The 23,524-nt window shown below is 39.7% G+C and overlaps 1 protein-coding gene across 2 annotated transcripts in view; it reads left to right on the top strand.

The window, feature by feature from the left end:
• PDZRN4 (PDZ domain containing ring finger 4) overlaps positions 1-23,524 on the top strand; it is a 223,749-nt gene that overhangs the window by 166,175 nt on the left and 34,050 nt on the right. For both annotated transcript variants that reach the window (XM_056515016.1, XM_056515024.1), the window contains 2 exons: positions 17,826-18,079; positions 19,605-19,707. In XM_056515016.1, coding sequence (XP_056370991.1) covers positions 17,826-18,079; positions 19,605-19,707 — 357 coding nt within the window. The remainder of the gene's footprint in view (positions 1-17,825; positions 18,080-19,604; positions 19,708-23,524) is intronic.

The raw sequence follows: 23,524 nt of genomic DNA, 5'->3' as shown, positions 1-23,524 counted from the left end.
TTCATGGTTTATTTTAATTTTCATTTGTTATTTTTTGTCTTATTTTTTCTGTGGTTTCCCATAAATGAGATGGGGCAAAGTTGCAAGTGATTTTTTTTATATTGAAAATGTCTATTACCAAAAAGATCAGAAAGACACTACAGGGGAGGTAGGCAAAGTCAGCGTAGAAGGAAACTTTATTTTGTAGCTGTAGGTGGAGAAAAACAGCGTAAAGATAATCGTCATATTCTCTGACTGAAGCTGAGTTTATGATTCTGGGATATAAACTTCTTTCTGTCTTTATTCCCTCTTTTTTCCTTCTCATCCTGAGAACAGCAAAATTCCTCTCTATGGCTCTCTGAGAAGTTGTTACAGGTTAGTAATACAAGATCTGACTTAGTGAGGAGCTGTGCATCATAACAAAATGATACATACTGTCTCATACATACTACTGATGTAGTGCCTCACCTCTCCTTAGACTTCTTATTTTTTTGTTCTTTTTACCAATTTTCAGTTCTTTCCACAAAAATTAAAGAGCATCTTGCCTTGAAGTAATATTAGTGTTCAGAAGGCTCATCCTAAATATGCCACAGGAGAAGCAGCAAGTTGCTTTTCAAGGTCCTAGCTGGATGCTGGATCATCCCTATCATATGTGCTCTGTTAGTCATAGCACAGTGTCCTAACCTCATGATTTTAATGTATATGAGCCTCTAGCTCTTAATGGTACATTAGCTTAATTTGTACTTGACAAAACCCATGTTCCAGTTTTGCACATTTGGGTCTATAAATATCATTCTACTTCGGGCAACAATACTCTGACCTATCAAATACGCCTCTAACTTTTTTCCACAAAACTTTTTTTGTTTTTTTTAAATTAAGATTAATTTTGCATTCACAAGTCTTGTTTTATATGTGCATTCCAGGGGGCTAATCAGTTTATACAACTACATACATTCTAGGATTTTTATTTATCCTGAGGACCTCCCCACTTTATTATTTTGACACAGAAGGGAATTTCTGAATGCATCAAACATCCTGTGAATGGTGGTTTAAAAGCCTCTCTCATGCCATGTGACAAGGAACAGGCTCCAGGCACAAACAGGCATATGCTACAAGTCACAAGTTAAAAGCAAACCAGCGTAGCAGTGTCCTGACCCAGCTGCACACAGAGACCCCAGTTTTGTGGCTAACTGTGCCTGTATCCAGGGTGCTCCTGAAGCTGAGAGTCAGGAACCTGAGGCAGATCTGGTTGTGGTGCCAGCCTGCTGCCAAAGAAATGTGCCAGAGGCAGAGCTGGATGGAGCCAGGCAAAGTGCTCGCAGTGGGAGTTGTTCTTTGCAGTCATCATATTTTCCAGGAGCTGTACCTGCAAGCCATTTACATCTGTGTCTGCCAGCCAATGTGCACACCTTAAATGGAGTCCTTCAGATATGGAATTCAGATATGCTGGCACAAGAACTGTCCTGTTTCTCCTAACACTGTGCTGTGATTCCCCTCTTGGTACCAGTCTTAAACATTGGTGATGTTTGGAGATATATGAATGAGGGTCAGATATTATTAGTCATTATTTTTGCCTGGTTTTGCTTTGTGCTGTTGCTGCAGCTGTTATCAAATTTCAACATCTGTCCTTATTACAATTTGCTTTGTGAATGTGCTCTTTTTTGAGGTTCAGAAGGGCTTTGCAAACATGAACTCAGCCACACAGGCCACACAGCATTTCTGAGGTGCAGTGCAACAAGCATGCATCATGTTTGGGGGTAGTTGCCTGCAAATATGGAAAAATAATTATGTTTTATATTTTTTTTAAAAATCAACAGTTTATTACTGAAGTCAGAGTAGAAGTCAACTATCTTCAGCATAACAGCAGGCAGGGAAAAAGTTAAAATACAGTGAAGTATTAAAATACAGTTAAGTTACTATGCCAAGATGACAGGGCTATGCCAGTGATAAAGGCAGAACTTGGACATTTCCAATTCTGCCCCGCCCAATTCACAGCTCTGCTTCCATCTTTTTTTTAACATAACTTTTAAATGAAAAAGCATTTACTGTCTGAGTGCAAGGCCTGGCACAATACATACCTCCACCATAGCTGTTCTAAGCTTCAGTATTCAGTACCTTACACCTTTGCAGTCTCTCTCAAACCCAGCTCATTATGATCCTTTGTGTAAGTCTTTCTAAATTCACAGATAATTGACAAGACAGGCGCTAAGGGGCTTAGAGTGAACTATGTTAGTGAAGCTGCTTCAGGAAGTTCTAGTGCAGAGAAGCCTAATATATTATGGGGGAAAAATAAATGATTGCCCATGCACAGCAACAGCTATAATAAATGAAATACCTCAGTTGATTTCTATTTTATTTTTTCACAAAATACCCAAAGGCAATAATCCTCTTTCTGGATTAACAGCCTGTAAAATATTGCTGTAAAAAATAAAGCCATCTTTGAGCTAACTTACGCCAACACAGAAGGCATCAAGAGGCAGCAGACTCTCTGCTGTGTTGTACTTGTGTAACTTGAAACCATGCTGAGTGAAAGCTTTTTTTCTGCTTTTGTAAGACAAGAAGAATAATTTCTGTCCAAGACTATAAATCAGACCTCATCCTGGCAAACAGGTTTACAACACCCTAAATATAACTATCTATTAATATAGGTGTTCTCCCTGGATTAGCAAATACCATAATCGTAAATCTTTATAATTTTTCAGAATTTTGAATGGGTCTCTTCCTGTCTTTCACTAATTATATTTTCATATCTGATTTCTTTTTTGCCTTTTAGAGACATCCAAAACTGAGATTATGTCATTTAGTAAATTGCACAGGTTTTGAGTGGGTTGGAAAAGCACCTGAAGAGTGAAGGGGTAGGAGAGGGGATTTGAGGGGAACCTGGGTAATGTGGATGGAGAAGGAAATTATCTGTATGGCAAATAACCCTAACATTTTAATAAAAATGCTTTTCAAAGCAGGATCATTCAGTGATTCAATTTCTAGGACAACCTTCAGAAGTTGTACTGGCAAAACTATGAGGCAAGAGACTCTCAGGTGTTGAGAGAACCCATAGCCAGAACAAATAGGAAGATTTGTTAATCTAATTTAGCATTGAGAAGTTCATGGAATAAAATTGGTGTACCTGTGCTTAGGATCATTATGGGATTTGCCAGTCTTTAGGTTCAGAATACACAGGATGAAGGTGTTAAAGTACAATTTGAAGAAAAGGATGATTACACTTAGGGAAGGCAAAGGGTAAGTGCAGCATAATGAATCACAGACTAAGCAGGGGTGGATGCTTGCAAAGCCAGGCTAACCTGATAGTCTTTTTGATTAGCAAATGCCTTATCTTGACAAAGCGTATATGGTAGGTCCTCTTCATCCAGACTTCAGACAAACAAAAATATCTGATCTGATACTATAAAGGAAAATACTATCTGAATTGGAACAGAAGCACTTAGATAAGTGGGCATAAGGAGGATCTGGAGTTGACTCTGGAGGTATATCTAACTACATGTAGTGCTAAAAAGGAAAGTGAAAGGCTGAGGAGAGGTTACTGCTGGAACCCCAGAAGAGTTTGTCTTTGCAGTGATCTTATTTAATAGTTTTACTTAGTGACATTTTCAGAAATATCAGCAAACTTCACCTGCCAGTTCCTAATGGCATGCTTAATGTCTTTTAAAATACAGATGGCTTCAGCAGGACTGGGAGGTTTACCTGGGAGCCCTGGGGGTAAAAAGGAGGGGAGAAGGGGAGAATGATGAGGCAAGAAGGTGGAGAAAAAAAGACATGTGCCATAATGAGTCATGTTTTATGGAAGTACAGTAATCAGAGTGCAATAATGAGAAAAAAGAGGCTAAGACCTGTTATTTTTTCCATTTGTTCCACTGCTGGGGGATTTTAAAACATAGCTGTTGTACCCATTTGACTGGGATGGTGTAAGCATTTCAGAAGAGTAACCTCCATCTAACTGCACACTTAACTCCTTAAACCCAGCCCTATATGATAGGTGGCTAGAATATATTTTATTACTTTAAATTAAAGCTTCAGAAAGCAGTGTGTAATTTCTTTCATTCCAAAATGTCCAGTAACCTGATGGAAAGACTGCCTTTCAGAGTTAAAGGTGTGATTTCATACAGTTATGCTCAGTTCAGCTCTTCCAGTTTCTAGGCAAATATCTTATTTGTTAGGCTAGTGTGTCAATATGCAACTGCTACTGCTCCCTATCCATACTTGCCTCATTTTTTAAGGGAGAGGGAAAGTCTTGTGTTCTATTAGATGACTTAAGTCTGGCTGACTGTCCTGGCCCTGGAGTAGAAGCACAGACCTAATGGGGAGACGCCTGCTTAACTGCAAGGCTTTGATGGCAGCTCCAAAAGCACCTTTTGAGTTTGCTTTCAGCCTGTTGTGCACAGTGGCTCTTGGCTTGCCCCATGGACCACATGCATCTCCTGCTGACAGGGACCCTGTGCCTCCTCCTACCCAAGTAATTCAGGGTGAAATGAGGATACCAATGACTTTTGGTGCCTGTGCACCTTGGCTGCTGATCCCGCGTGGGATGGCATTGCCCTCTCTGAGATCACAGAGTCACAATCTGCTCCAAGTAATCCCTCTCTTGCTCAGGAGGGCTGTGTGATGTACAGGATGTGATGGCTGGCCTGCAGCTTGTTTCCACTGACTGTGACATCAACAGGGGGAAGCTGGAGATTAAGATTGCATGGTTGTGTACCTGACCTCACAGTTTCTGGATTTTTCTAAGGCTAGGGTTCGAAGGGGGTAGGAGGGGATAAAAAATTGCATGCTCTGAATATCTGTGAGCACTGGCTACCTTAACTGTGTTTTGGTGAGCCTTACACACTGACAACTCAGAGTATGATAATATTTCTGTTTGATATTAATGAAGGCACTCAACGCCAGTATGCAAATTCTTACCCACAAAATATCTCTGAGAAAAAAAGCAGATTTGTCTCCAATGTATGTAAATATTGAATTTGCACAAGATTTTCACAAATTAGAAACCTACAGTCCCTTTTCTCAGATGTTTTCTTTGTTGTCAAACAATATCAATAATTAACTGCAAAGTAGCCACAGTGAGAAACAGAATCATGAATATTAACTTGGCAGATTTATATTTAAACTGTCTGCCTGAAAAGCAACCTTACCATTCCAGTATTTCCCATCTCTTATATGAATAGTAATCAAAGAATTTTCTTTATCATGGCAGACCTGAAACACAGTGGACAAAAAAGTTTATGCTTGGAACAAAGAAAAGCAATAGAAGGGTTGGAGACCTGCAGTGGGGTGGTTCACTTTCAGATGTGGAGACTGGCCAAATTTCCCCGGTGGCCTGGCCTTTCTGCCATGGTTCCACATCAGCAAGCAAGCCCAACAAGTGTCAGGATGAATTCAAATAGCAGAATTGATTGCTGGGAATGATTTATGCCTGTCTGCCTCTCCTTGGGTGGGGAAGGTTTGTTTAAATTTTGCCCTGCCATTTTGAGCTGGCCTCAGACATTTCTCAATTTATTGGAAGTCTCTGCTTTTCAGATGCAATTCTTTTCACCAATAACTTTATGCTATGACATTTTACTTTACTAGCTTGTAAAGCCAGCTTACCATAAAAGTTTAAGGGAATATGGCTTTCTTAAAGAAAATATCTATCAGCAGTAACAAGAAAGCTGCTCTCAAGTCCTACATGATATGGATTTTAAAATAGGACCCCACTTGACTTTAATTTTGAGGGGAAAAATACGCTTTTCTTCAACTGAGCCATTCTAAAACAACCTTTTCAACAAATAAGCCAAGAAGAAGCCTTTGAATCCAAGTACCTCTGAGCAGTTAGAACACACACAATTTGGTTGAAATTTGCACTTCACTACAATTTATCAATCCAGTTGCAAGCTTATGCTGCTCCCTGCCTGCCTCCTCTTTAAAGAACAAACAAAAACTTTATAAGCTGTGATGTTGCAACATCATTTTAGAATAAAGTATTTGCAATTGGAAGGGACCTACTATGATCATCTAGTCCTGACCACTTCAGGGCTGACCAAAAATTTAAGCATGTTGTTAGGGGCATTGCTCAAATTCCTCCTAAATGCAGACAGGTGTGGGGCATAGGACAACTCTTTAGGGAGCCTGTTCCTGTGTCTGAACACCATCTCAGAAAGGAAACCTCCCGTGCTGCAGCTTTGCACTATTGCCATGTGTCCTGTGGCTGCATATGAGGGAGATCAACACTGCCCTCTCCACTTCCCCTTCTCAGGAAGCTGGACAGAGTAGTGAGCTTGGCCCTCATCCTCCTTTTCTCCACACTAGACAAACACAGAGTAATAGTGTGCTTCCCATAGAACGTTTCTTCCAGCTCTTTCACCAGCTTTGTTGCCATCCTGCAACACATGCAAGTACCTTCACATCCTTTTCAAATGCTGGGTCCCTGAACAGGCAGCCCAGGTGAGGCTGCACTGTTGAATACAGCAGGATAACCACCTCCCTTGACAGGCTGGTGATGCTGTGCTTGATGCACCCCAGGGTGGATTTGCCCTCTTGGCACAGTGCTGACACACTGAGCCTGCTGCCAGCCAGCACGCCCAGATCCCCTTCAGCTGCTCATCAGCCACTCCTCTCCTAGTCTATACTAGTGCACCACATAGGTATTTTATATTTTACCACAGTTTCTTGCCTCTTGCTGGAGAAAGTTGTCAAAGTTAGTGTAAACAAACAAAACTTCAATGCTGGGGTCATGGTAAGATGACAAATAAAATCTGGGGTGTTTAGTTAAGAAGTTCAGCTGAGAAGCATTTCAGTGCTGTTGATTTTGGTCAGATGTCTTTGTTTGTTCAGGAACTTTGTTTTTACAAAAACTGTGCTATTTTTATAACTGCTTAAAAGCATTTCTAGATAGTCTAGTCTTAATTATTTTATTATAAGCACATATAGAATTTACAACTTCCTTTATTAAATAATCCTCTGCATATAATCTGTATATTGACATCAGGAATTCATGTTCACCTAACACTTCTTTTCTGATATATCATGTGAAAAATAAGGGGCCTTATTTCTTCTTTCAGTTGTATCTATCTTTTTATGTTATGAAATGTCATATAAATTGCAAAAAGAAAATATAATTTTTAAAAGGACTTTCTTCCTGAGACAAAACAAAGATGACATTGCCCTTGTCTTGATATCCCCCAGTGTGCCATGATTAAAGTATTTCATTGTCTAGGCCATAAACTTTATTTTAAAGCATGTCTATTTTAATTCATGTCCCCTTATAATTCACTGTCTAAATTCTCAGCACAGATCTATAATCATTATTTTTACTACAGCAATATCTAGAAGGCCCTACTTACTTTGTGGCTCTGTGGTGCTTGGTACTATACAACCAAAAAGACAGTCCTTGCCTAGGCATTTTTTTCCAAATATGTAAGTATAGTAGATTTCAATATTCTTTTCAGTGTTTTAATTAAGTTGTTCATGCCACTTTTAAGATAATCAAAAGCCTGTCAGACAATTTAGTTTCATTTAGAGTAAAATTCTGTTTCTCTGAGCAGAAAGAATTACTCTGTTCCTGATAATTAAAGGTGTTTTCTGCTCTGTATGCTAAACTGCACCATCTGATGTCAGTGCATGGCAATTGAAAGCAGCAAGAACTGCCCACATGTATCCAAATGCCAGGTTTTTTCCTGAAGAGTTAACACAAGAGATTTTTCAAAATCTGTTTGTATTTCTGTGATATTTGTGATATTGCAAGGCAATGGTGCAACATATGCTGTGACCAGTAGACAGCACAGCCTTGGCTACCAGCAGTGCGTAAGCTCATTTCTGTATTTTTAACTCATTTGAGCCTTAACAGCCTTGACATGCCTTGGAGAGCTGGAACAGCAGCTCTGATAGCCTTGCAATACACCTGGAATTGCCTGGGAACAGAAAACTGATGAGCATTGCATGAACTTCCTCAGAAATTGCCCTTTGCGGATTTTTTGAGAGTCCATTGGAGAAATGAGTCAGCTACTTCATTCTCTCCTAAAGCCTGTATGAAGGGACTTCCTGTACACTTCATTCAGGGAAAGATTCCCTTTGCAGATGTTAAATACTAAAGCCATACAGGAGCTGCTGCTTCTAACACTGCAGAGACCAAATGTAAGATAAAGGGAGTCAAAGGAGCAAGTGAAGGATATGGGAAGAAAGCCAAAGAGGCAACAGGAATAAAACACAGGAAGGAAGTGGGGAAGGAAGGCAGAGATGGGGAGAGAGGAAGGAGAAAGACTCTAGAAGGAAGAATAGAGTTGGAAACACAGGGACAGAAATAGCAGCTGTAATTGATTTTTAGAAAGAAGCTGCAGCTCTTAGTACAGAAGATGTGTACACAGTCATGGTGCTGTCTAAATAAGATAGAATTAAGCTGGTGCAAATATTCACATCCTTTATATTTTTTTCTGCTAAGAAGGAATGTGGCAAATAAACTTTAGAAAGAAGTAACTTAAAATATTTCTGTGTCAGCACAGCAAGCCATCACTCAGTAATCCTAAACTGAAGTAATCCTACATGAATAAATAGTCTTTAAAAGAGGATCAAAGTAGGAGAGAGAGAAACAAAGGGGAAGAAACAGTCACAATTATGTTTCATCAAATTCCTTTTCTATGCCTCTACCGTAGTTTCTTTTGTGTTCATTGTGTGTAGCTACAATTTTACAGCTGCTTTCTTGATGTTCAGTAAAAAATGTTGGTAAGCCTTCCTAAAAGCTACAGGGAACTTTCTGGTACAAAAGCATCTGATGAACTTTTGAATAGCAGGTAAGGCACCATTACTTGCATTGTCTTATCAAATGAGTGGTTCCTCTGAATTCATTTTCTTCTTCTTTGAAAAAGAGATGTAGGAAGTTGCCATGTTCCAGAGGCATGATGAAGTTAATGTATCTGTTGTTTTGTATGACTGAGAAAATCTAAATACGTGTGAGCTTGTTTAAAGGATTTTTTAAATGTTTGGTCCTGTAAAACACTGGAATGAAGTTTTGAAAATACTATTATGCCAATAAAAAAAGGCCAATATGCTTATTCTGGAGTAAAGCCATGAAAATCAATGGAGAACGAAAGTGTCAGATTAGTTTCAAGGCAGCATGAGAGAAGAATGGAATAATAATGAAAGAGACTCTCCAAGTTTTGCTTCCAAAGCAGAGGAACCTTTTCTATTTCTTCATGCACAGTAAGAAGTGAATATTAAAACAGAGCCAGTTGTGCATTCATTAAGAAAGCAAGCACAGGTGCATTTTGGGATCACCCTAACCTTAGCACTTGGTGTGTGTGGCTGCCCATCAGGACACTGGGCTGTGCTGGATGTGTGGCAGAGCCCAGGACCTGAGCAGGGCATCAGCCAGAGTCAAGGCCTGGCTCAGTGCTCTGCAGTGGGTTTAATGTCTCTGCAGTTTTGCTGTGCAGTGCTGGCACACGGAGCTCCCTCCTGGCCGGGCCAAGCCCAGCTCACAGATCAGCTGGAGGAGATGCTGTGGCTGCTCTCTCTGCAGGTCCTGGAAGAAAAGAGCTCCCTCGCTGGGGTGGGGGTGCTGTGGCACATGGGATGCAGGCTCCAGTGCTGTCAGAAGCAGGGCAGTGAGACCCAGCCAGCTGCCTGCACTTCCACAGCCATCTGTCCTGCTCCTGCACAGCTGCAGCAGCCAGGAGTTAGTCCTCCACACTGGGAGAGATACAGGTCTTGCTGTGCTACCTTAAATTGAATTTAAAAATTAAAAAAAATAAAGTCTGCCTAGGGCTTAACTGCATGCATTAAATGGGGAATTTTAATCTGGGCCAGCAGCAGCAGTTTGAAGTATCTTACTGAGGAAAAGGTCACTGTGCCCATAAGTTATCCCAGCATTTGATCAGTGGACTCTTTTCCGAAGACTTTAAGTCTCATTATTCACTGCTTATAAAGTCACTTGAGGTATAATAAGTCTTTTTATAGTAATGAAAGAACTCCCCCAATTAGCCAGAAGGCAGCCATCTATCTTTTTAAACTACTCGGTTCAGAGGAGACCAGGAGTGTCAGTCGTCTGTATGTGCATGAATTGTTATGACAGTGATAAGTGTAACATTCATGTGGCAGTGCCAGCCCTGACTGAGTTCATGGAAGGGTGGTTGTTTTTTTTTTAAGAAGTGAAAGAGAAACTTTTCTGTTAGCAAAATGTAGAGTATGATTCCCTAAAAGGAAAAAAAGTGACTATACTATTATTTAGAGCTCTAAAATCTGCCATTCAGCCTCTTCATTATTCTTTGGGAGCTGCAGATTATTAAAGAATGTAATTAATTTGATCTCCTAAAACTTTAATGGCAATTACCTTTTGAAGAGCCTCTTCTCTGAGAAAAGTACATACCCTGTAAGAGAAATTGGAGAGTGAGCTTGTGGTGGAGCAGAGACACCATGAAGTTCACAGCATTCAGTGCAAAGGCTTAGAGATAAAAAGTGTTTGTTCTGAGCACACACACTGGTCTTTGATTGTATTTTCCCCCATCATCAAAGGATTACTGTATGTGGTAGATCTCTTGAGAGATTTATTTAATGCCCTATCCCCAAACAGAAAAAGTTTGCAATGATTAATGTAATAAATGATGTTCTAATTATATCAAGAAGTAACACAACGTATTTTATGCATGCCACAGCTAGTTTAGTCTTTATTGCCCTCAGGCAGAATCTTAATATCATCAGAAAAACTGTTTGTCAATATTAAAAGCAATTTGCATAGTAAATATACCCCAGCCTTGCAACATTACCATCTGGGTTAGCTGAGCACTGGTGCTGGCACCAGGAGGAGCTGGTGAAGGCAGACCCCGTGAGTGTTCAGCTCTCCAGCTGTCACCCTGGGAGGATGACAAGTGCCAGCGTTCCCAGCCTGCGGGGAGGGGACAGGTTCAGGGAGAGGGCAGTGGGAGGTCTTTGTACAGGGGGGTTCAGGAGAGGAAAGATGGAAGGTTCTGGAATCAGCAGGTGTGAGAGTCCTAGGGAGGAAAGAAGGGCCTGCACTGAAAGAAAAAAGAGTGAGGAGAGCTGACAGCCTGAGAGAGAGAGCAGAGGAAGCTAAGCAAGGGAAGGAGGAATGAGGCTGGGAATGAAGCTGGAAGAGCATGCAAGAAAGATGGCGATTGAAACTAGTCACAGGTCTGCTGGGCAGAATGAAGGAGTTGGAAAAAGATAACAGCAGCTGATCACAAATACCCATCTACTAGCAGTTGTCTCCAGGCAGCTCACTCTGAAGCTAATGCAGTAATTCTTGAATTTATTTTGGTAATTTAATTTCACTAACAAGACAAATGCAGATAACACAAACTAAGAGAATTGCAGATAATAGTATGTTCTCTCTTTCAAAACTTAAGTGAATCTTTTCTGAGCTCTTGTACTTTGTGATCTGAACTTTCTGAGCTGTCCTGATATTGTTGGACATCAGCATTGGATCTTGGTGAGATGTGCATTGCTCTAAAACACAGTGATGATTTGGAGGAAATATTCTCCAGTTACACTGACTGCCAAGCCTCATGTTATGAAGTGTAGATATTAAATTTTAATTTTGGCTACAAATTAAAGCCGCTGAGTAATGATTTAAAGCTTGTTGGAGCAGTGATATTTATCCTGTGATGTGAATTGTAATATCCAAGTGATTTTTAAGAAATGTCCCAAGGTGAGGGCCCAGAATCACAAATAGTCTTTAGGGATGGAAATGTCCCTTACAGTGTTAAGGAAATTGAAATGTTTGCAGGCCTTTGTAGTGACTGATCACTGTACCTCACTCAGCAAACTAGATGCATGCTATAGGCAAGCATCTAAAACTCAATCCATTTCCTATATTCAATACCATGTATGCAGTTAGGCAGTCAATACATTTGGGATTTAAAACCCTAAATCTCCTCCCAAAGTTGGAGGATCTTCAGTGATTGCTTTGCTTACAACAGACTTGAATGTTTTTTTCAAAACATGGAGCATGATTCTGCACACATAATTTTGTGAGACGCTTCTAGCAGTGGTTTTGTTGTATTTAGAGGTGATTGGGCAGAGAAGGCAAAATCACGAAGAAAAAAGATACTGAGTTTCTATTTGTTAGTTTGACAAGCACAAGGTATTAGTTACCTTGCTCACTAATTTGCTGTTTTAACTGAAGATATGATGAGAACTATTTGTCCATTCTTTGTACCTCTGCCTGGGACAATTTTCCATTCCAGTTTAAAAGTCTTCTGAATTCCCTAGGACAGCTTGTTGGGCAATACTTCCAGGCAGTGTCTAGCTCTTTGCTGGGGTCTTTCCAAAATATGTCCTGTCCTTCATAGAGAGCAGTACTTGCTGTCAGACCTGCCCACAAATGCACTGATCTTGGTGAACAACTCTGACAAAATGAAGCATCATCTTGAGGTCAGTTGAAAAACTGTGCTTTTCTTTCTGATAACTGCTGTTTAAATGATCAAAATTGCCAAGAAGTCACTGGGTCGTCTCCCTCTGAGAAGAAATTTTACAGAGTGGAAATAGGTATATCTTTATGTTTTCCTAGTTTTTGTAAGATTTATTGTATCTTGCTCAGATAAAGGCTTACCCATAGGCTTTTCAGCCATAGTAGATTTCTGCTAATTACTGGGAAATAGAAGTTGTGTAATGGTTGCACACGGAGATGCACAGAAGGCTGGAGTACTGGGTGTTGCCTGGGCCTATCCAGTATTGTTGAACCAACTACACCATCCAGCTATCAAACAGCACAAACCTCAGCTCTACAGGTAATAGAGATGTAATTCTTGTTATAAGCCTGTGGTTCAGCTTGAGGGAAGCAGCCAGAGCCTGCCTGTTCAGCAGCTTGTGTAGCTTTTGGGAAGGATGACAAGATTTCAGTCAGAGCAGCAAAGGATCAAATTGGAACAAGAGTCACTTAACTCATCTGGCCAAGGAAAAGGAAATGTCATTAACCAGCATAATAAAAGTTGTCCCTTTACTGAACTTGCGTGAACCCTGACCTAGATAGTGGTATTGGATGATGGCTGAATTTGCTATCTTTCAGATTAACTTGCTGAAGAAATGCAGCTTAGTACTAAACTGTAACCTAAAATGTCAGTGTGTCAAATGGCCTTTCTGTAGAGGAACTATCAAGTGTGTGTTAGCAGAAGGCTCACAGTGTCCTCTCCAGCATGTGTGTCACTGGGAGCTCACATGTGCAGTGCCAACCTGTCCTGCCCAGGGAGCCTCACAGCTGCTGGCCTTCAGCAGTGGAAGTTTCCTTGAGTTTCTGTATGCCAAAAGCTGTAAGTCTGGAAGGAAGCTGATATGGTTTTGTTCTTTTTTTTCCCTGTTGCCTGCAGTTAGGAAGAGCTCAAATTCCTGTCCTGAAGAAGGACTGGTCAAACTTAAGGACAGTGTTTGATCTTTGTGCCAGTCTGCTGTCCAAGGATGCAGCCAGGGAATGGTAGCCTGGGTGGATTTAGGGTGAGAGACTGAAGGTGAAGAGACTGCTGTGATGAGAGCAGATTTAGCACCTGTCAGGTCAGGGGCATCTTCTGCATGGTGTTGAAATCTCCTAGGACAGCGAGCCTTGTGTGAACTCCATCATCATGTCAGACAGCATCTCTGTCATTTAGCTAGGAAAGCTGTGTGTCTGGACATCTCTGCTCTTGCAGAACACTTCAGTTATTCTTCCCATTGCCTTTACTGAATAAATGAAGCATCTCAAAGGATTTGACTTCAGCAGAGCTGATCTTAAATTTAAACTTGCATATGCCAGATATTTGCTGAGGATAAGAGGTTATCTCATGAGCTGCTAATGCAACACCTTTTGTGATGATTGCATTCGCATGGATATACATGCATTTTCTCTTTTGTTCCTTTTTTTCTGCTATTTTCCTTTTTTTTTTTAGTATGGAAAAAGTAAAGACCACAGGAAACATCAACATTTTTGGATCTTTCATTTCAAAAATTCTGCCCAGCATTAAATGATCAAGAGCAGAAAAGTGTTAGAAGACAGACAAGGCAGTTTAGATTTCCAGTCACAGGCACTTAAATCCTGGAAGCAGTCTTCATTGAAGGACTGATTTTTCTTCAGCTTTTCTTTAGCACTCATACTATGAAGATAACTTAACAACCATTTGTCTACATATTTTATAGTCACTGTTTTGTTATTTAGTCCTGTCCTTACTTCTCTGCTGCCCACCTCTGTGTGTGGGAATAATAAGCCTGTGTACACTGGTGCTGGCATTAGAAGTGGCAGTTGGCCAATGTCAGTTGATGTTTGCATGAAAGACAAAGCCCATTTCCTTGTTTATTTTCTGATGCTGATGAAGTTTTGCATGTGACTGGGTTTAGAGCAAGAATCCAAAGGGGATGGCAGAGATCCAGGCAGTGGCCACCAGTCACTCTGGGGGAGATGTTGACAAGTGGCCCAGACTTTGCAGTGTGTCCAATAGCCAGGAACAGGGGGAAAGAGCTTTCATTAAACAAAAGCTTAATCAAAGAGGGCAGGAGGATGGTTTACATAAGAAAAAGATATATTCTTTACTTAACATTCACAACTTGCTTGTGGATTAATTAGCCCATCTGCTACAACAAATGTATTCCCTTGTCTTTGTGTTGACTGTTAAAAGTGACTTATTTTTCCATCCACTTAAAATAGTACCCTGGATTCCACTGAAAGTAACCTTTCAGAGGCAAGGAATTTTTTTAATCATCCACTAAGAACCTGTAAATGGCTTGCTATAAATAAGTGCTCAGCTGTCTTTGGCTCCCAGGATAACTATATGTGAGTGTTAAGTTGGGGGTATAAGGCAGAGAAAGAAAATCCTTAAAGAATCTGCATGAATAGTGCTTCCACCATCATCTCTAGTACTGGCTTTAGGTTTTTTAAAAAATTCTCTCTTCTCAGCCCCAAGCGGGCAGGACAGCTGCCAGCATAGAGTAATTCAGCTATAGATTTTCTTCTGAGAAAGGAGGCATTTGTAAATTAGGTGACCTTTATGGAGATCGACAAAGTGTGTTGATCAACTTCAAGTGACCATTTAAACAAATGTTGGGTCCAGTGTGCTTGTATTTCATAAGAAACCAAATAAAGGAGAGAAGTATTTAAAGTAATCAAATTAAATAGGCATTTAAATGAAAAAAGAGGTCAGCCATAGGTTCCCAGGATAAATGAATATGTGTATCTTTTTTTGATTTTTCACACTAACGTGATTTTAAAATATTATTATTCTTTAGAAATAAAATTTGCATGTAAATGGCATTATTGTGACTTTATGTCTATTTCCTCAGAATAAGTGATAAGTATTGACTGATGTAAATAGACAGAGCTTCTGGCTTTCAAAAAAAAAAAGGGTTTTATATGCTATCCAAACGTCTTTTCGATTTGTTGATGTGGATCTGCCAAAATCCATGTGGTTCAGCTGGGATACAGAAAGATTGTGTGTTTTATACTTGAATAGAGGAAAAAAAATGATACATTGCTATGTGGTATCTATTCCCAAGCATTTGCTTTTAGGAGGAACACCATATAGTTATCTGAAGCTTAAAAATTATCAGAAGGGACTGGGGAGTCAGGAAAGTAATTTTTCTATTCTTAGGGCCTTAGGAATGAGAGTCCCTCAGACAGCCTGTAGGACACTCTTGTTACAAAAATCACAGACACTGAAAAATTGTGTCTTTGACAGGATCTGAGTTAGAAACAAGAATGAAGGAGAGACTGGAATTGAAGAGTGGCTAGAAGACCCAGGCTTGAAGCTTTATCTCTAATTGCCTCCATTAGATGGGGCTGAGTCTGAGCACCCTGGCAGTGTGGCTTGTGTTATCAGAGAGGGGTTGCAGAAGCTCTCTCCTTGGGAAAATTTCTTTGGTTTTCTTATAACTTAATTTGTTCTTTGACTGCTCTGGCTCTTCCTCTTAGATACGGATATTTATCGTCTTAGAAACTAATATTTTTCCATGTAAATTAGATTATTATTAGGTTATAAGTTTATGGATGATAATATAAATGATAAAATTACAACATTAAATCTTAATATTTTTTGCTTCGATTATCAGGCAGACCAAAATATGCATTGAGCTTAGGTGACCAACCTAGCTGCCTTTTGAATTACCTGGTCACAGTCTAGGCTGCAGGGCTGTGGTACTTTTGGGTGTCCCAGGCATTTGACATGAGGAGTTTTGAGATTTTATATGTATAGAATTGTGTTCAAAATTTTCAGGCTTCTCATCACTGCATACGGGGCTAGCTAGAAAGATCAACTGATCTTTACACTGGTGGCTACATCACAGTGTGGTTATTTTGCATGTCCTTGTGAGTGACATGGATGTGAAAGTGCTGATTCTTTGGAAATTAAGTCAGAGGAAAGATGATGCTACCTTGTACTTGTGCACATACTCTGGAAATGTATTGAGTTGATATATACATGTAATTAATGGTCAGCAGCATCCTAGCCATGCACATAAATATTGCATAAGCCATGCACAAGTTGCTTCAAAATGTTACTGAAGGCTGCTGAGTTACTGAGGCTCTTTTCAGTTTGCAGACATTGTTCCTGTTTGCCTTTGTCCTTTTTGACAAGAAATTTCCAAGAATTTCTTGAATGAAGGAGTGATGTGGCAAAGAAATTTTCATTATTTTGCAAACATTGGGGAAAAGTAATCTATGGGGTCTGTCCCATTTCTAAGGAGGGTTTAGGCTTAGTTCATTAAGCTTTATGAAGTTTTATGACTCATTGTCTATATAAAGAAGATAATGTGAGCATGACCTTGCAGCAGAATCCTATTTCTGATTTGCTGTGTAGAAGTTTTCCCAGGAATGTAAATTTTAATCAGGTTTTGGTACCTTCAGATACTCGCATTTCTTACTAGAAAACCCTACCTTTCTCCCCCAGGGCAGGATCATCTCATTTCCACAGCAGCTCACAACAGTTAGTTGTGTTAGTAGTGTGGCAGTCATCAGTGGTCCCCCTGCTCTGGAAACAGCAGAATAGTATTATCTGTGTAAGGATGTTGCACAGCCCTGTGTTCAAGGGCTTAGCTACTGACTTCCATTGACCAATTAGCCTTCACATTTGTAGTGGGATGATGCCTGCAAATCTTGCCCCAAACACCTGAATTTGTATAAATTTAGCATAATCAAACCTTGCAGTAACATTTTGTCATACCCTAAGGTCTCATCTAGACCAGGAGGAATTTGCTGCTCAGCCTGCAGCAAAAAGAAACCTTGGCACAGTCTTTTAGTTCTGCCAAGCTATGCTGCATTTGCAATGTAATTTTCTCTGGTTGATTATTTGTCCGTTCATAACAAATTATTTATTGAGTTAGTTCTCTTTCCTGGAAAGAGCAGCAGCTGACTGTGCTAGTCAAATCTTCCTATCTTTAGTCCTAATGGTTGTATAACAGCCATGGCAGATAAGTTACAAAACATTGAAAATTGGCCTTGTTTCTTTTTAGACATCAGAGACATGTTTATTGACATCTGCATTAATAAGAGTGCTATGCCAGAAATCCTTTAAAACAGTTGCATGCCACAGAAAATGCTGAAATACAAAATTAAAGATACCTCTCCTATTTTAGCTGTGTTTTACAAAGTTAATAAAACATGATAAGAAAAATAATTTTAAATTACTTCCTAAATATTGTAGTTTCTTTGCTGTGTTTGGATTCCATTGGGTGAGGCATTTATGGAAGAGTTCAAACCATTTCTAATTTCTGGCAAAGATTAAAGAACTTATTTCTCCTCCCAGCTGTATATTCCCTCTTGTATGGATACAAAATAGGCTCATCAATGTCATCAAGTGGCTTCATGTACTGCACAAATATTTCCCCTGTATATTACACCCGTGTCTTTATGCTGCCTTTTCTCTCACTTTGCTGTATTTCCTGCTTTTCTCCAGGTCAATGGGAAGGACCTGTCCAAGGCCACTCACGAGGAGGCGGTGGAAGCTTTCCGCAATGCCAAGGAGCCCATCGTGGTTCAGGTCTTACGACGAGCGCCCGCTGCCAAAGCCCAGAGCAGCTCTCAGGATGTCCGGCTCATGGATGCCAGCACTCAGACTGACATCACCTTTGAGCATATCATGGCTCTGGCCAAGCTAAGGCCATCCACACCACCAGTTCCTGATATCTGCCCTTTTCTACTTTCAGACAGGTATGGTTTATCTTTTTCTGCTGCTTACCAGTGGGATTGAGGCATTGCAGTGCTGGTCTTCTAGCCTTCTCCTGAAAAAGTATCAGGAGCACTTCAAATAAATAATCAGTGTTGTTGATAACCACTATCCCATTCAGGCTTCAATGACAGCTTTCCTAAACTCTACTTGTAGATTAGAGCTACAGGAAGGAATATCAGCCATGTTTGCTTTGTGTTTATGTGTCTGTTCATCCAAAGCTGAGCCCTAGTCAAGAAGAAAAACACTTCTGTGTTCCAAAGTACCAAAAAGGCTTCTTCAGACCTAAAAAGAGCTTCTCTTGTTTTCAGTTCTTCCAAATTTTTTACAAAAAAAAAAAATCAAGGAAACAAGTGATTTAATATAAAGATCCCCTTATCAAAAGCAAAACAATTCCAAAAATATTGGGATCAAAATACCATTTCATCTGTCATATGGCAAAATATAGTAATTAAATTATCTCTCATTGGAACTGATTTGGATGCAGCCAATGCAGGTGGTGCTTATACATAAGTAGGGTGTAGGGTTCTTCCTCTTTTGATTCCACCTCATAAATAACATCATGTAGTGGGTGACCCCAGATGACCCTACAGACCCTCTGTAGCCTGCAAAACTATATCAGCCCTAGAACTTTTTTGCTGATCTTCTGGCATATTGTGTGTGTCTGCAGAATTGATGCTAATGCAAAACATTCCACTTTTGACTTCGATATAGGTACATTTTTAGAAGTTATAGGTTAGATTAATTGGGCTTACTGCTGACTGCTGCACAGCAAGGAACAGGATACATGTATTTCTGAGTCTGGGTATTTCTAAACTGTGGGCTACTGTGATTGAAGTTCCCATGCCCTCAGCATGGGGAAGAGTTTTCAGCCTCTGCTGAGATGGATCCACACTGGATACTGCATGGCTGGGATCCAGCCTTGGGTCTAAAGATGTTGTAAAGACTTCATTCTTTGTGTTCCAAGCCCATTTAACTACAGTTTACTCACATTTGTAACTGTGCAGTTGCAGTTGCTTAAACACAAGAGGATAATGCAAGTTATTTTCACAAATTCTTGAAGAGTTTGTGAGCCTGATATGCCCTGTAGATTGTTTGAGACTATGGCCAGATAATTAGTGAGTTGCCCCCAGTCATGACACAGCATCTGAATCTGGAGTTGCATATCTTTATGAGTGTAAAGAATCCAAAAATGTCACAGTGAAGCAGTTTGGCACAAACCAGACCCTTTTAAGAAATCACCCTGTGTAAATCTACCTAAAGATAAACCCAGCAAAATGAACTCAGCCAAAGCGTGAGCTTTTGCAAAGAAAACAGCCTGTGCTGCTTTTTGGTGCTGTTCCTTTCAGGCTGTCAGACCATTCAGAGTAGCACTCCTCAGATAAGAAAACTGTGAAGTGAGGCTGGGTTGGCAGTGGGGTGAGGGGGGTGAGGTGGGCTTATCACCCTTCAATTTAAAAACCCCATAATGTCTCATCTACTGTTATTGTACTGCTTTGTTCCATATAGCTGCCATTCTCTTCACCCAGTGGAGCATGAATTTTATGAAGGTAATGAGTATCTTTCCAGCCTGCCTGCTGATGCAGATAGAACAGAGGACTTTGAGTATGAGGTAAGATCACGGGCACACTTCGCCCTCTCTTTCTGTTATTACAGATATGGCATTTACACAGCTGATAGCAGACTCCTCTGAGAAAAAGAAGACTGGGAATACTTAAAAATCATCACAAAAGGCAGTTTTGTGTTGTACTTGTGTGATGTCACAGGATTTAATGGGGTTAGGCTAAAGATGTGAAATTTGAAAGCAGAATTCTGCAGTGGGTGACTGCATACAAGTCTAGGAAGCTTGTTATGCATGTTCTGTCTTTGTGCAGTGGAGACTGCAACTCAAATGCTTCTCTTAGTAGATTTAACACTTTAAAGCAGACCTTTCCACAATAACAAATGATTACTGAGAGCTTAATTGCTTTCCCCCTCCTGCCTCTAATTTTTAGAATCAATTGTCCTTGTATTTCATGCCTTAGAAATCAGTCTTCTAGATATTTGGGTATGTGCTTGAGTGTTAGTAGGATGACACTTCAAACTGGAAAATGAATATAGTTTTTATTACTTGCTCTTTGATATTTGACACTGTAAGTATTGCAATTGTAAGAGACTCTGCTCTGTACCACAAATCTCCCTTTGCTGCTAATGTATTGCACTGTCTGGTGACAAGGGTGGATGTGTTTCTGACTCGCTGGAAAATCATTATGTGAAGCTTCCCAAAATGATAACATGTGATTAGTGATGTTGCTCTTCATTAGATTTTCATTTCAATATCTAAATAGTCTACTTGTCAGTCAGTCATTAGCTTTTCATGTTTTCCACTGTCATCTGGTAACAAAATATTTATAGGGACAGGCATAAGAAGCAGATGGTTCTTTTTATTATTAAACAGTGCTGAGTATTTTCATAAGTTCAAGTTACTGTATTTTAAATAAGAATAATAATTATAAATAATTAAAAATCTTTAATACAAGATTAAAAACATCCTATTCCCCTGTTTGCTCTACCTTAAGAAACCTTTTTAGAGGTTTCATATAACTGGATGGCATTTGGAAGTTAAATGAAAGGCGAAAGCTTTGGCAAATATGCAGTGAGTTCACTTTTATTGTGTCTTTAGCATCTAAGGCAGTCAACTGCAAGTTCAGCCCATTGCTCTTCTAGCAGACAGGGGAATCTGAAAAATCAAATAACGTCTACTTAGTGAATCTCATCAGAACAAGCAGACTTTTATTTGAACTCCTTAAAAAATCATTGCTGGGGATAAGTGAAATGATTCTTTCTTCCCAGTTGGATTTTGGTGCAGTATTTCACAGCATAAGAGTCTCAGACCTTAAGTTCTATTTTACTCCCCCTGTGTAATATAATATTAAATTTCTCTGTCAAGTGTGTCTGTTCATGATACTTGCTCCTGAAATGAAATAGAAACTATTTTTTTTTTCTGGTAATATTTAAATTAATTAGTCATGTAAGCATCTAGAAAGATTTTTTTTAATGGTAAAAAAGAAATATTTTTCACCATTTAATAAGAATATCAGCGGCAATTTTAAAGGGCCTACCTAGTGGAATCAAGTTCTCTTTGTGGGTATTATTTATCCCTAATAATGGCTGGCATAAATATTGTGACAACAGTAAGTGTTTGGGCAGGTTCTCAGTTGCCTGTATTCTCTGCTAATCGCAACATCATAGTCATTAATTCACTGTCAGCTGTGATTCAGTTGCCCAAGGCATGTTCACTGAGTAACTGAAATTTAAATGGGAAAGAAACTGTCTAGACTCCTTTGAGAAGAATGTTTTCTACTAAATATGTAAGTTTTTAAGAGGAACACCTCATAGCCTTTAATTAGCAGAGCTCTAAACATGAAAGACATTCCCAAAGTTTAATCCCATATGGTAATATTATGGTTTAGGTTACTCACTGGTTACATTATCTGCTATTTCAGGTCCTTGTAGGACATTATTAAGCTCCCTTGCCATAACCTGGGATTTGAAAAACAGAGCATTTTCCTCAGTGTTACATATCTCCATCCCAAAAAAGAGCCTTGGAGTCAAAAGGGATCCCCAGCTCCTGTTGCCAGTCCTGGGGAGAAGCAGCAGGATAGGGGGTGGGGGAGAGGGTGTGCTCCAATGCTGTCATGGTCTCTACAACAGTGCTGCCTCTGGTGTACTCTGCTGTGGCCGCTCAGTTCCTCTGCAGGACCTGCCCTGATGTATTCTGGCCTCTCAATTATGCCAGTATTACGTACTGTGAAACAGATATGGGAATTAATCAAATGGCGTTTTTTTAATAGAATTTTAGAAGTGTTGCTGCCTGGCCAAATTTCCAGCATAGCTCCACAAGTGCCTCTGCTGTGGCAGTAGCAACAGGGAAGGAAAAAAAATGTTCAGGTATTTGGGAAGACAAAAACTGGCAAAATATGAACAAAAATAATTACTGTCCATCTGATGCCAAAATAATTTTTTGCTTTTATATATTCTTCATACATTTGTAGCTTGGAAGACTCTTACTAGCTAACTCCAGCATTTTTCCTACCATGATAGAGAGAAAGACAAAGCAAATTCCAAAGACCCCATTCTAATCTTGCTTCTTCTGGGACCAAGGACCAGCTACCCTCCTGTAAAAAACTAGAAGAAGGGGGCTCCAGAAAAGGTTGAACCAAGTGTGTGAATTACCTCATCACCTGTACTTCTAACTGGAGATTCCTGGCAATAGGCTAATTTGCTAAACTTAGAAAACTGTATTCACCCAATGTGATGTGGGCATTTTTCCTAAATTTCCTCTGGAGGCCTCCAATTAAAGACCAGCTTTTATATTACTTCCTATATTAATATTGTCTCAAAAGTGTGGTGCTTTGTTTCTAGATTTTTAACACATCATATCCACCATCTAAGGGTGGAAACAGCATGGGAATGGGTGCAGAAGCCCTTCTCATGCCATCCCTCAGTGTGCAGGCTGGATGGAAGAACCATAGATCTATCTCACCCTGATTGATTTCTCCTGTGTTTTGGAGAAAGAGGTTTATTGTTAATTCTGTGCTGTATTTAGAAGGAGGATTTTATCAGTGTTCCTTCATTTTATCATTGTTTTTTTAATTTGTAACAACTCTCTAACTGAACTTTAGCTAATCACATACAACCAAAACTTTTCTGGTGTCAAGAGCACAGTTCCATTTCCAAAATGCACATTGGCCTTCCCATTGTACAAAAACATGGAGATAAGTAGCTCACAGGTCTCCATGGCAAACACAAAAAAAATTTAAATGGATTAAAAACCAAACTTGGAGATTTCAGAAAGGAATTGAAACAAGATGATGAGCAGAAAAAGAGCTAGAAAAACACCTTCATTATTTCATAAAAATGGTTTGTAAATGAAGAATGCATCAGTTCTGAGACACAAATGCAAAATATGCAGCCAAATTAGGAAGCATGAAAATAAGATGACTAGCAAATGGGGTGCTAAAAACAAAAATGTTTTCCAAGAAAGGAAATGTCCTGAAAAACTCTGATCACTTTGGTTCTCGCTTACAAATATGTGCTAGCATTTAAGTACCTGACTTACCACTATAAGAGACCAAGAAGAGGATCATATATGACAGCCAGCACTGGGGATATGGACTTACACTTGCAGTGGTAGGATTAGACACTTACAAGACTCTTCTACTCCAGTTGTAAACTAGAAAAGCCCAGTGGGCTGTGATCAGATTGTCACAATGCAATGAACTCAAGTATGAGCCAATTGTCTTGGAAGGATTTACTCCCAGAGAGGCTCATTAGACTCTGTACACTACCACACTTTAAACAAATGGCTGGGAAGGTGATGTAGCTGGGGGATTGTCGTTTTCAACTTGAGCATCCTTATGATGCTACTGCAAAAAGTGACCTAAAAG

This window comes from Oenanthe melanoleuca, chromosome 1A (genome assembly GCF_029582105.1).
Source record: "Oenanthe melanoleuca isolate GR-GAL-2019-014 chromosome 1A, OMel1.0, whole genome shotgun sequence".
Lineage (NCBI taxonomy): Eukaryota > Metazoa > Chordata > Aves > Passeriformes > Muscicapidae > Oenanthe > Oenanthe melanoleuca.
The sequence above is the reverse complement of the archived record's forward strand: the minus strand, read 5'-3'. Positions and strand labels throughout refer to the sequence as shown.